A 12,076-nucleotide genomic window follows, 5' to 3' on the forward strand; every position below is an offset into this window, starting at 1 on the left:
AAAAAAAAAAAAAAAAAAAAAAATACTATCAACAGAGATAAAAAGAATTTATCACCATAAATGGCATTACTTCCTTCTTTCCCAATGCTATACTGTTGTACTGTATAAAGAAGCTAGCTTCCTACTACATTTGACCTATATTTTTGCTAGGATTTTAAACTTTCTGCATTGTATTCCCAAGCAGATCTTCTACATTGCTAGGCTGTAAGCTCTTTTGAGTACATGTTCATATCTGATTATTCTTTCTTCTGTGTCTGGCATTATACATCACAATCACAAAATCCTAAATAAATAGTTAATGAATGGCTTCAATCTTACATGTAGTTCTTTCTGAACTTCTTGTAATCAACAGCATCACCTACAATCCTACTTCAAGGTAAGGGCTTTACTACTTGTCTTAGGTTGCAGTGGAAGGTCAAGCTACCAGGCTAGACACTGGTTCTTTGGTATCTTGGATGTGTAGAATGGTGGATGGAAATAAGACTCTGTTGTCATCTCTACTATCTGTGAAAAACAAAAAGATTCTCACCTACCTTTCACTAAGCTCATCTTTTTCACATGTACGTCAAATCTGTACACAAGCTTTTTTTCATAAATAAGAGCTAAAACTGTGTAGTCATTTATAGAAAATTTCTACAGGAAAAAGGACTGATCACTTGATGAGAACCTTTGTGGAGATGCCAGTTTAGATCTGTTCAATGGACTTACCAATGTAAATAAGAGTACCTAGATAATCACCCACTCTAAAGGTCTGATAAAATGGAAACTTCATATTTTGTTTGTTTTCATATTCAACAATGTCACTTGGGATTTATAATCTCCTCTTTTCAGGACTGGGCACAGTGGGTCATGCCTGTAATCCCAGCACTTTGGGAGGCCAAGGTGGACAGATCACTTGAGGTCAGGAGTTTGAGACCAGCCTGGCTAATGTGGTGAAACCCCGTTTCTACTAAAAATACAAAAATTAGCCAGGCATGGTGGCGTTCGCCTGTAATCCCAGCTACTTGGCAGGGGGCGCTGAGGCAGGAGAATCACTTTAAACCAGGAGGTGGAGGTTGCTGTGAGCTGAGATCATGCTATTGCACTCCACAGCAGAGCCTGGGTGCAAGAGCCAGACTCTGTCTCAAACAAAACAAAACAAAACACATGTATATATATGTGTGTGTGTGTGTGTATATGTATGTGTGTATATATATATAGTCTCCTATTTTCAACTGTCATACAGAGATGCAACACTATCCTGTTGTCAGACTTAGGGATGGTGTAACTACCAATCCTTAAAAGTTTCTGGATTTGATTCTTTTAAAATGTATCCTCCTTGAAAACAAGTTTCACTTTGATATACTTGCTGCAAAGATCTATAATAGCTGTCCTACAAAATTCTGTCACCTCCTCCTGATTCAAGCTTTTGTTTATTAACAGTATTACTAATCCTTTAAGATCATTGTCAGCTCTCGAGAACACACAATGTGTTAACATCAGACTTGGTATTATTTTTAAACAGGAATATCTGGAACACTTTGTAAAACTGGGATTGTCAAAATCAAGCTCTATCAAATCATACTCTCACAAGGTCTCTGTCCTGACAAATAAATTAAAATAGAAATTAAAAAACCATTTTGTTGTCATATGTTTCACCCAATACTATTGTGCCATGCTAATATGGCAACAAATTCCATCAACACATTTGTCTGCAACCTAGAAGGATCTCAAGTCAAAAAGCAGACAGCAGTCCTTCTTGGATCCCATCTTATTGCAGGTTTCCATGTGAGGCCGAAACAGTAAATGACAGCAAGACTAAACATATGCTTGCTCTCAGACCATAAAACTGATTCTAAAGGGAAGACTCATCAAATATAAGCTCATGAGGTGTGGTCACTCAACTTTAGAAGTGTCTTCTAAATCCAAGGAAACATGAAGCACAGTGCCCCACGAGTTATCTGTGGTGAACTCATCACCTGCCTTAAGAAATGTCAACACCCTGACGTATGCATTCAACTGGTTTGCTTACGACTCGCGATTAATCTTATCTTTTCTGCATCTGCCTATTTGCTATCTACTCTTTATATTTTATCCTTCCACGTTCCATAAGGGATTCGCGGGAAGGAGGGAGATCCACCCGCCCGGGGCACGTTCTACAGAATGAAGTCATAAGATAATGCAATGACAGCGCTCCGGCCTCTTCCGGGAGGGGCTTGGCAAAGTTGGGGACAGAAATATACAGAAAGACATCAGAAGCTGGGGCACTGTAAGGGATCCCAAATCACACAGGGTCGAAGTTCAAGAAGAAGAAGGTCCCTGGTTAGGAAAGCACAGAAGAAATAATTTGGAGAAGGTAACAGTGAACAGGCCTGAAATGGCATTGGACTAGCAGAAAATATCACAATGCAAAGTCAACGACGTCCTCCCCTGAGGCTGTCTCCAGTCTTACCAGAGCCTGAAGGGCCAGCAGCGACGACACAACAGAACCAAAGCGGCCGAAGGGTTCCCACTTCCGACTCAGCACAGTAAGCGGAAGTTACATCATCACTAAGTGCCGGGGCTTGTGGAAGTTCATCTCCGCGCCGGAAGCACGATGTGCAGGCTCACCCGGGCGACCGGCGCTCAAATACCCCTACGTCGCATGCGCTAGCTTATTAGCAGCGGACTGGAGACAGGGCGGAAGTGGCAGGAAGTGGCCTTGGGATCGGACTGTGGGACTGGAGTTGGTTCACCTGGCAGTGCGCTTTGAAGAATAGAATATGAGGCTGGGTTTTGGAAATCAGAGTATCGAGGGCAGATAAAACTCTGTGATCCCCGGCTCTGCTCGCAATCTCTGTTGGGGATTTGCTCTCTTATTTTCCCACCAGTCCTAGACCTTTTTAAAGACGCCTGTGGTTACTCTCGAAGGGATAACACTATCTTTGGAGGAAACTCTGGAGTGTGCTAAGATCTCTTTGACTGGATTTCAGTTTTCTTATCTGTAAAGTGGAGACAGTATACATCCTACAAGGTTGTTTCGAGATACACATAATAGAAACAGCATACTTTTCAAGAGTTAAAAGTGCTGTGCAAGTGAAAAAACAATTGACAGAATAAGATAAAATAGTTGCAACTGGTATATCGGTTAAATGATTAATATCTGGAATATATAAAAAACTACAAGAACGAAAAACTCCCAAACAGTTTAGTTCAAAAAAGGGCAAAGGACTTGAATAGACATTTCTCCAAAGAAGATATATTCCAAGGGAATGACTATCCACTTGGTATCTGTGGGGGATTTGTTTCAGTACCACCTTGGGTGCCAAAATCCATGGAAGCTCAAGTTCCTTAAATAAAATAATGCAACATTTGCGTATTACCTATGCACATCCCTCTGTGTACTTTAAGTCATCTCTAGATCACTTATAGTACCTAACACAATGTAAATCTAAATAGTGTTGTATTGTTTAGGGAATAATGACAAAAAGTCTGTACATGTTCAGTACAGATGAAATTTGTTTTGGAATATTTCCAATTCATGGTTGGTTGAATCCACAGATGCAGAGTCCACAGATATGGAGGGCCAACTGTACAAATGGTGGATAAGCATATGAAAGAATGCTCAACATCACTAGTCTTTAGGGAAATGAAAATAAAAATCCTGAGATACCGCTTCATACCTAAGATGGCTATTATTAAAAAAAAAAAAAAAAAAAAAAAAAAAGGGCAGCCAGGTGCCATGGCTCACATCTGTAATCCCAGCACTTTGGGGGCTGAGGCAGGTGGATCATGAAGTCAGGAGATTGAGACCATCCTGGTCAACATGATAAAACCTCGTCTCTACTAAAAATACAAAACTTAGCTGGGCATGATGGCACGCCCCTGAAGTCCCAGCTTTTCAGGAGGCTGAGGCAAGAGAATTAATTGAACCCAGGAGGTGGAGGCTGCAATGAGTCAAGACTGCACCTCTGCACTCCAGCCTGGGTGACAGAGCAAGACTCTGTCTCAAATAAATAAATAAACAAATAGGAGAGTAATTACTGGCAGATGGGGAGAAATTGGAACGCTTATGCATTGTTGATTGCAATGTTAAATAGTCCAGACTTTTTGGAAAAACAGCTTGATAATTCCTCAAAAAGTTAAATATAGTATAACCATATAATTCAGCAATTCTGCTTTGATATAGATGTTCAAAATAACTGAAAGCAGGAACTCAGATACCTGTATACCTATGTTTAAAGCAGCATTATTTGTAATACCCAAAAGGTAGAAACAACTCAGAATATCCATCAGCAGATGAATGCATAAACACAATATGGTATACAGCTGCAGTGACTTATTCGGCCTTGAAAAAGAATGAAGTTCTGATACATGCTGCAACATTGAAGAACCTTGAAAAAGTTATGCTAAGTCAAATGAGCCAGACAGAAAGGACTAAATACTGTATGATTCAATTTTTATGTGGTACCCAGAATAGGAACATTCCTTGAGAGAGAAAGTATAATAGAGGTCACCACGGATTGGAGAGAGAGGGGAATGGGAGTTATTATCTAATGGGTACTGAGTTTCTGTTTAGGATGATGAAAAAGTCTGAAAATGGATATTGATGATGGCTACACATTGTGAATATATTTAATGCCATTGAATGGTACACTTTAAAATGGTTAAAATGGGGTAGGGTGCAGTGGCTGACGCCTGTAATTCCAGAACTTTGGGAAGCAGAGGTGGGCAGGTCACTTGAGGTCAGGAGTTTGAGATCAGCCTGGCCAACAGGGTGGAAACCTGTCTCTTGTGAAAATACAAAAATTAGCTGGGCGTGTTGATGTGCGCCTGTAATCTCAGCTACTTGGGAGGCTGACGCAGGAGAATCCCTTGAACCTGGGAGGCAGAGGTTGCAGTGAGCTGAGATTGTGCCTCTGCACTCCAGCCTGGATGACAGAGTGAGACTTTGTCTTTTTTTAAAAAAAAGTTTAAAATCATAAATTTTAGGTTATATCTATGAAAGCCCTGGGCAATCTTCGTGTGCCTACCACTGTTCTAGTTCCTAATGATACCATAGTGAAAAACCATTAAGTCTTTTCCTTCCTGGAGTTTATAATCTGGTGAGTGGGGTTGTAACAGCATTTAAAATTATTGAACACAGGACGAATCATTCAATAATATTTCTGGAATAACTGGGTAACTATCTGTATTTAAAATTGGTTGCTACATTAGATCTGATGTTAAAATCAATTCAAGATGGGTCAAAGATATAAATGCATAAAATAAAACCATAAAAATGCTAGAGGAATTCATGGAGGAACTTTTTAAAAAGGATAATCTTAAAATGGAGGAAATGGAGGAAGACTTTTTAAATATGAAACATAACCTAGAGACCATAAGAGACCAGTGAATTCTACTATATGCAAATATTTAGTAAAATATGCGTGGAAAATTAACCATCAGCAAAGTAAAAAAAAAAAAAAAAAAAGACACATAAAATTGGAAAAAGGCTTACAACTAATATCACAAAAAATCTAGTTTCCCAAACATGTAATGGGTTAGTGTAAGTCAATAAGAAAAAGACCAAAGATGTGAACTTATATATCATGGGAAGGAAAAACAAACAGCTTACTCCATTTTTTTTTCTTTTTGTTTTTTTAAGACAGAGTTTTGCTCTTGTTGTTCAGGCTAGAGTGCGATGTTGTAATTTCAGCTCACTGCAGCCTCCATCTCCCAAGTTCAAGCAATTCTCCTGCCTCAGCCTCCTGGGTAACTGAGATTACAGGCACCCACCACCATGCCTGGCTAATTTTTTGTATTTTTAGTAGAGATGGGGTTTTGCCATGTTGGTTAGGCTGGTCTTGAACTCCTGGCCTCAGGTAAATCTCCTGCCTTGGCCTCCCAAAGTGCTAGGATTACAGGTGTGGGCCACCGTGCCCAGCCAACACTTTTTAATAAGAAAAATGTAAACTAAAATTATAGTGAGATGCGATTCAGGTTGGCATGATTCAAAAGTTTAATAATACACTGTTGGAATATGTATGGAGTAACAGGCATTTTTGTTTATTGTCATTGGTAATATATATTGGTACAACCTGGCTGGGCACAGTGACTCACGCCTTTAATCCCAGCACTTTGGGAGGATGAGGTGGGGGGATCACTTGACCCCAAGAGTTTGAGACTAACTTTGAGACTGGTCTGGGCAGCATAATGAGACCCTGTCTCTATAAAAATAAAATTAAACAATTAGCTGGATATAGTGGCACACGCATGAAGTCTCAGCTACTCAGGAGGCCGAGGTGGGAGGATTGCTTGAGACTGGGTGGTTGAGGCTGCAGTGAGCCAATGTCATGCCACTACACTCCAGCCTGCACCACAGAGCAAGACCCTGTCTCAAATATATGTGTGTGTGTGTGTGTGTGTGTATATATATATATATATATATTCTTGTGCATGTGTGTTTACAACCTCTATAAAGTTAAATTTGGCAATAGTTAATAAAATTACAAATGCAAATTCAAGTGCCCAACAATTCCATTTATTTGTATTTGTTACAAATAGTCTTATGTATGTTCAAAATGATATTTATTGTTAGCGCTAAAACCATAAAACTAAAAACTACAGAAAGAAGACATGGGAGAAAATCTTTGTAACTGTGGGTTTGGTAAAGATTTCTTAGACATGATACCAAAAGCACAATATATAGGAGAAAAAAATCAATAAAAGGTACTTCAAAATTAAAACCTTTTGCACTTCAAAAGACGCCATTAAGAAAAACAAACCACAGATTGATAGAAAATATTTCCAAATCATATATCTGATAAAGGACTTATAGAAAAAAAAATATGCAACCCAATAGTAAGAAGACAAACAAATAAACCAACTTGAAAATGGGCAAAATATTTGAAGAGACATTTCACTAAAAAGATATGAATGGTTAACAAACATATGAAAAGACACTTAGCATAGTTAGTCTCTAGGGAAAGCAAATTAAGGCCGAAATAAAATACCATATTAAACCCACAGAATAAGTATATTCAAATACAGTTTTGGGCTGGGTGCGGTAGCTCACACCTGTAATCTCAGCACTTTGGGAGGATGAGGCAGGTGGATCATTTGAAGTCAGGAATTTGGGACCAGCCTGGCCAACACGGTAAAACTCTGTCTTTACTAAATACACAAAACAATGAGCAGGGCATGGTGGCACATGCCTGAGGTCTCAGCTACTCGGGAGGGTAGGATAATCACTTGAACCCAAGAGGTGGAAGTTGCAATGAGTTGAGATCACACCACTGCACTCTAGCCTGGGCCACAGAGCAAGACTCCATAAGAAAAAAAAAAAAAGCCCTAAAGCCGGATCATGGTGATGGTTGTACAACTAGTTAAATTTACTAAAAATTTTTGAGAACAGGTGAAATCACTTAAGATGGGTGGATTTTATGGCATGTAAATTATGCTTCAATGCAATTATTTTTTAAAAATGATATTTATACAATGTTAGTCATTGCAGAATTGTAAGAGCAAAAGATTGGAACCAACTTAAATATCTATTGATAGATAGCAGGTTAAATGAATCATAGTCTACTTCTGCAGTATGGCTGCATTAAAAAAGAAGTTCTTTATATAATGATATGCAATAATCTCATAAGATGTATAGTTTGATATCATTTGTCTAAAAGATAGGGGGAGGGAGGATAATATGTACTTGAAAATGTGCTCATATATGCCTAGAATACCTCCAGAGTGATATATAAGAAACTAGTTTTAAGGCCAGGCATGGTAGCTCAACACCTGTAATCCCAGCACTTTGGGAGGTAGAGGTGGGTGGATCACCTGAGGTCAGGAGTTCGAAACAAGCTTAGCCGGGCCTGGTGGTATACGCCTGCAATCTCAGCTACTTACTGGGGAAGCTGAGGCAGGAGAATCGCTTGAACCCAGGTTCAGTGAGCAGAGATTGCACCACTGCACTCTAGCCTGGGCGACAGAGCGAAATTCCGTCTCAAAAAAAATAAAATAATAGAAACTAGTTTGTCTCTGCAGAGGGCAACTGGGTCGCAGGGGATGGCAGTTGAGAGAGATCTTTCACTGCATATTTGAACCATGTTAATTATGACCTATACAAAAATGAAATAAAAATTACAACGCAAAAAACTACATTCAAATTGAGGGGGTTACTTGATCTTTTCATTTTTCTTTTACAATTTTCCCCAATAGGTGGCGCTTCTGAAACACCATACTTGTTTTTATTTTTATTTTATTTGTGAATACCCCAAATTTGCTCTGATGGCCTTTCTTCTCCATTTGTCACCTCTGGGAATCTTGAGTCTAGATTTAGGGTTGAAAGTCTCTCTGCTTGGAGCTTTCCAAAATGTATTGCTTTCATTCTGAGAACTGGATAGAAGAACACCTGGATTGAAAAAAGAAAAATTGCAATTGGTTCAAAAAACCAAATAATGCTTTTAACCCTGTCTTCCTAATAGAATCTTCAGATAGATTAATTGAATCATAACTTCTGACTGATTAATTTGTTAATTGGAAGGTTAATATAAGCTAGTGGTTCTTAACTAAGGGTGATTTTGCCCTGGAGGTGATGTTTGGATACATTTAGTAATGTCTGGACACATTTTTGATGGACACATTTTTGATTGTCACATTGGACAATCTAATGGCATGTGGTGGAGAGAGGCCAGGAATGCTTCCATAACTCCTACAATGCACACACTAGCCCCTCATCACAAATATTTAATTAGCCCAAAATGTTAACAGTGTAGATAATGAGAAATTCTAATACAGGTTAAGATTAATATTCAGCATCTGTATGGCTTGAGGCCCTGCTCTGACAGGACTTACAGATACACAAAATTCTTATTTTCCTAGGCCAAGGCAATCAGTATGGCCCCAGAGTTTTTACAAAAGAGCCTCCCAAAACACCCTGCAATCCCTGATCCCCCAGAGTCTGATCTTTATAGCTGCTTGGGGAAGGGAGATAGACTTGATAGCAGCTGGGAGGGCAGCTGAAGAACCCACCCACTCTGAGTCCTGAGCTCAATTCCTCCTCAGTTGGTTTCCTTGAAGGTGGCTGTACTGGTCATCTTCTCGATCCTTGAGGGGCTGGAAAGGACAGCACAGTCATAAGGTCATTTTTTCCATCCTCTATTAATTAATTTGGTGTATATTTATTGAATGTTTTTTATATGTGAGAATTTGGAGTGGGTACTTCATAGTCCTGAGGATGCAAAGAGGACAAGGAGATGGAGGCTCTGTCTTATTTCTTTTCCTTTTTTTTTTTGCTCTGTTTCCCAGGCTGGTGTGCAGTGGTGTGATCTTGGCTCACTGCAACCTCGACCTCCTGGATTCAAGTGGTCCTCCTGCCTTAGCTTCCTGAGTAGCTGGGACTATAGGCATGTGCTACCGTGCCTGGTTAAGTTTTTTTTTTTTTTGATATTTTTAGTAGAGACAGAATTTCATCATGTTGGCCAGGCTTGTCTTGAACTCCTGACCTCAGATGATCTGCCTGTTTCGACTTCCCAAAGTGCTGGGATTAAAGGCATGAACCACAGCCTGTCTATAGTACATGGCTGGCCTGTTGAGAGTTTCTTTGCATGTCCTACTCAGTGTGTTCTTCAACTTGTGCTCACTGGATCCTAACTTCAGTTTCTCTCAATCCTTCTTTTTAGTTCACCTGGTCTACCCAAAGTGATCTCATCATCTGGTATGCTGTTAGCTGTTTCTTACCTGTATAGTATCTTCCAAATAATATGCCCCCCAGTCCCAAAGTTTTACCCCAGTAATTACAGCAATGTCTCTTTTGTTCTTCATCCCCTTACCTGGTAGAGCTGGTCATTGGGCAACAGAGTCTGTTTGTCTGAAGCTGCACAAAAAGAAACAAAATACACACACAAGGTAGAATGCATAATAAATTGGGTTATATTCACAAAACAGAATACTAAATAACAATAAGAATTATATAAACACAGGTGTATGGATAAAGCACATAAGCATATTGTTGAGTGAAAGAAGCTACCCACAAGAACACTTAGCATATGAGTCCATGTACATAAAGAACAAAAACAAGCAAAGTTAATCCTTGTTAGAAGTCAGGACAATGCTCACTCTTGAGGATGGGTAGTGGGGGAAGTGACCACAGGAGGCTCTTCGATGGCACTGGGAATATTCTCTTTCTTAAATTGTGTGCTGGCTGCATGGGTGTGTTTTCTTTGTGAAATTTTTTTTTTGAGCTGTATGCTTGTGAGTCACTTTTCTGTATGTAAGGGTTTGCTTAAAATGAAGAGTTTTTTTTTAAAAAAAAAACAGAGGCTAAATCAGAGAGAGATGTATCTTGAGATAGGTGAACATGCTGTGATAACACCAAGTATCCTTTTCTCCTGTCTCAGAGAAATACAGCCTCACCCAACTATGCACATTAGCAAGAGGTGCCAACTCAGTCTCTTCTATTGCGTATGTAATGGTAGGAGGAAAGCTGAGGGTCTCAGGCGGTCCCATTGCTCATCTAAGAGCATTCTTTTACCTCTTGACTGGCGAACTCCATCCTGTCCAGCAATGAAGTAGACCCCAACAGCAAGGAAGAAAATGCTGACGATTTCAGCAAAGACAAAGCCAGATATGGTGGCTGCATTTAGTTCAATGCAGTTCTGACACACTGTGGGGAAAAGGAGGGACAAACCTTCAGGGTGTGAAAGTTGTTCTTCCTGTATCTTTTTCTTCTGCCTATAAGCAATAATGCCCCTGTGGAGGGTAGCTGGCTTTTCCTCTGTGGGTGGCAGGGCAAGGGAAGATCCTTGCACCAAAACTCAATGCATCTTGATGTTCCTCAGTCCCACAGGATTCCTGGGGAAGCCCATGTAGTCTAACTACCAGGAGGTATGTGGAACAGAAGGAAGACCCGATGCTCTTCATGCTCCACTGTGCTCCAGTCCTCACTGCTGCTCACCTTGTGATTGCCCTGTCTCCCCAATCCCTTCCACTCAGTTTATAGAAGGTGCTGAATTGCTTGAATCTATGGATCCCACCCAAAGGTAAACAAAGCTTTACAGGACTGGCTGTACGTTTTCAATGGGGTGAGGGAACTATCTTATATTTTAAAAGAGGCAAGCTGAAATTAAGAGAACTGCTGATAACATCTCTGTTGAGCATCTATTTCCACCTTCTTCCAAGACAAAAAGTCCACCATAACAGCAAATACTGATTAATTTCACAACTAATAAATAAAAGGGGATTACATACTTCTATAATACAGTTGCAGTGGTTTTGACTTGTCCTTTGATCCTTTACATTGATACATCCCTCGAGGGTCCTTGGTATTACTTCCCAGATTCCATGATTTTTGACTTGCAGGTAGGAAGCTTATTATCTTCCCATCTTTAAACCATGTGACATTTTTGTCTTGCACTTTACAAGTCAGAAGTACTGAACCATCTTCTTGACGGTCTTCCACCGTGAGCAAGCGTTCTCCTGAAATGGGAAAAGCCGTGATTCTATTAAGAATCTTGCCACTGAAATTCTCCCTGCCTCAGCATACCAGGAGATCATTAGAGTAGTGTTTCTCAAACTTTGATGTGCATGTGAATCACATGGGGATCTTGTTAAAATTTCAATTGCTGTTCAGTAGTTCTGGGGAGGGGAGATTCTGCATTGGTAACATGCTCCCAGGTGATGCCAATATCTGCACCAAGAGGTGAAGAATAAAAGAGACATTGCTGTAATTAGGAGGGGTAAAACTTTGGGATTGGGGGGCATGTTATTTGGAAGATACTATACAGGTAAGAAACTGCTAACAGCATACCAGATGATGAGATCACTTTGAATAGAATGGATGAACTAAAGAGAAGGACTGGCAGAGATTGAAGTCAGGATCCCAAGTGACACCAATACCTGCTGGTTCATGGGTCACGGTTTGAGATGTGTCTAGCTACTAGGGTCCTGTTTCTCCTATAAGAAACCAGTTAAATGCTTAGCTACAGGAAAGTTGCCCACAATAGGTTATGACAGGCCACTGATTTGGTTGACAATAGAGACATCACCCATCTATCCCCGTGCTTTTTTTTTTTTTTTTTTTTTTTTTGGCGGGGTTTTACCTTTTTTTCCCCGGCGTGGAGTGCTGGGGCGCGATCTC

General features: G+C 40.0%; 2 protein-coding genes across 4 annotated transcripts in view; both read right to left on the reverse strand.

Moving 5' to 3' along the window:
• UBE4A (ubiquitination factor E4A) overlaps positions 1–2,538 on the reverse strand; it is a 44,917-nt gene extending 42,379 nt beyond the window's left edge. The window contains exon 1 of one of the 2 annotated variants that reach the window (XM_032285336.1): positions 2,432–2,538. The gene's annotated coding sequence lies outside the window, so the exon portion shown is untranslated. The remainder of the gene's footprint in view (positions 1–2,431) is intronic. The other variant, XM_032285337.1, reaches the window with a different exon arrangement.
• A 5,569-nt stretch (positions 2,539–8,107) lies between these two features.
• Positions 8,108–12,076, reverse strand: part of CD3G (CD3g molecule) — an 8,714-nt gene continuing 4,745 nt past the window's right edge. The window contains exons 3-7 of one of the 2 annotated variants that reach the window (XM_032285341.1): positions 11,188–11,415; positions 10,472–10,603; positions 9,771–9,814; positions 8,971–9,054; positions 8,108–8,350 (exon numbers count right to left, since the gene is read on the reverse strand). In XM_032285341.1, the coding sequence (XP_032141232.1) occupies positions 8,989–9,054; positions 9,771–9,814; positions 10,472–10,603; positions 11,188–11,415 (470 nt within the window). In that variant the 3' untranslated portion in view covers positions 8,108–8,350; positions 8,971–8,988. Of the gene's footprint in view, positions 8,351–8,962; positions 9,055–9,770; positions 9,815–10,471; positions 10,604–11,187; positions 11,416–12,076 lie in introns of both variants that reach the window. The other variant, XM_032285339.1, reaches the window with a different exon arrangement.

This window comes from Sapajus apella, unplaced genomic scaffold, assembly GCF_009761245.1.
Source record: "Sapajus apella isolate SASKATOON/1434 unplaced genomic scaffold, GSC_monkey_1.0 scaffold16, whole genome shotgun sequence".
Lineage (NCBI taxonomy): Eukaryota > Metazoa > Chordata > Mammalia > Primates > Cebidae > Sapajus > Sapajus apella.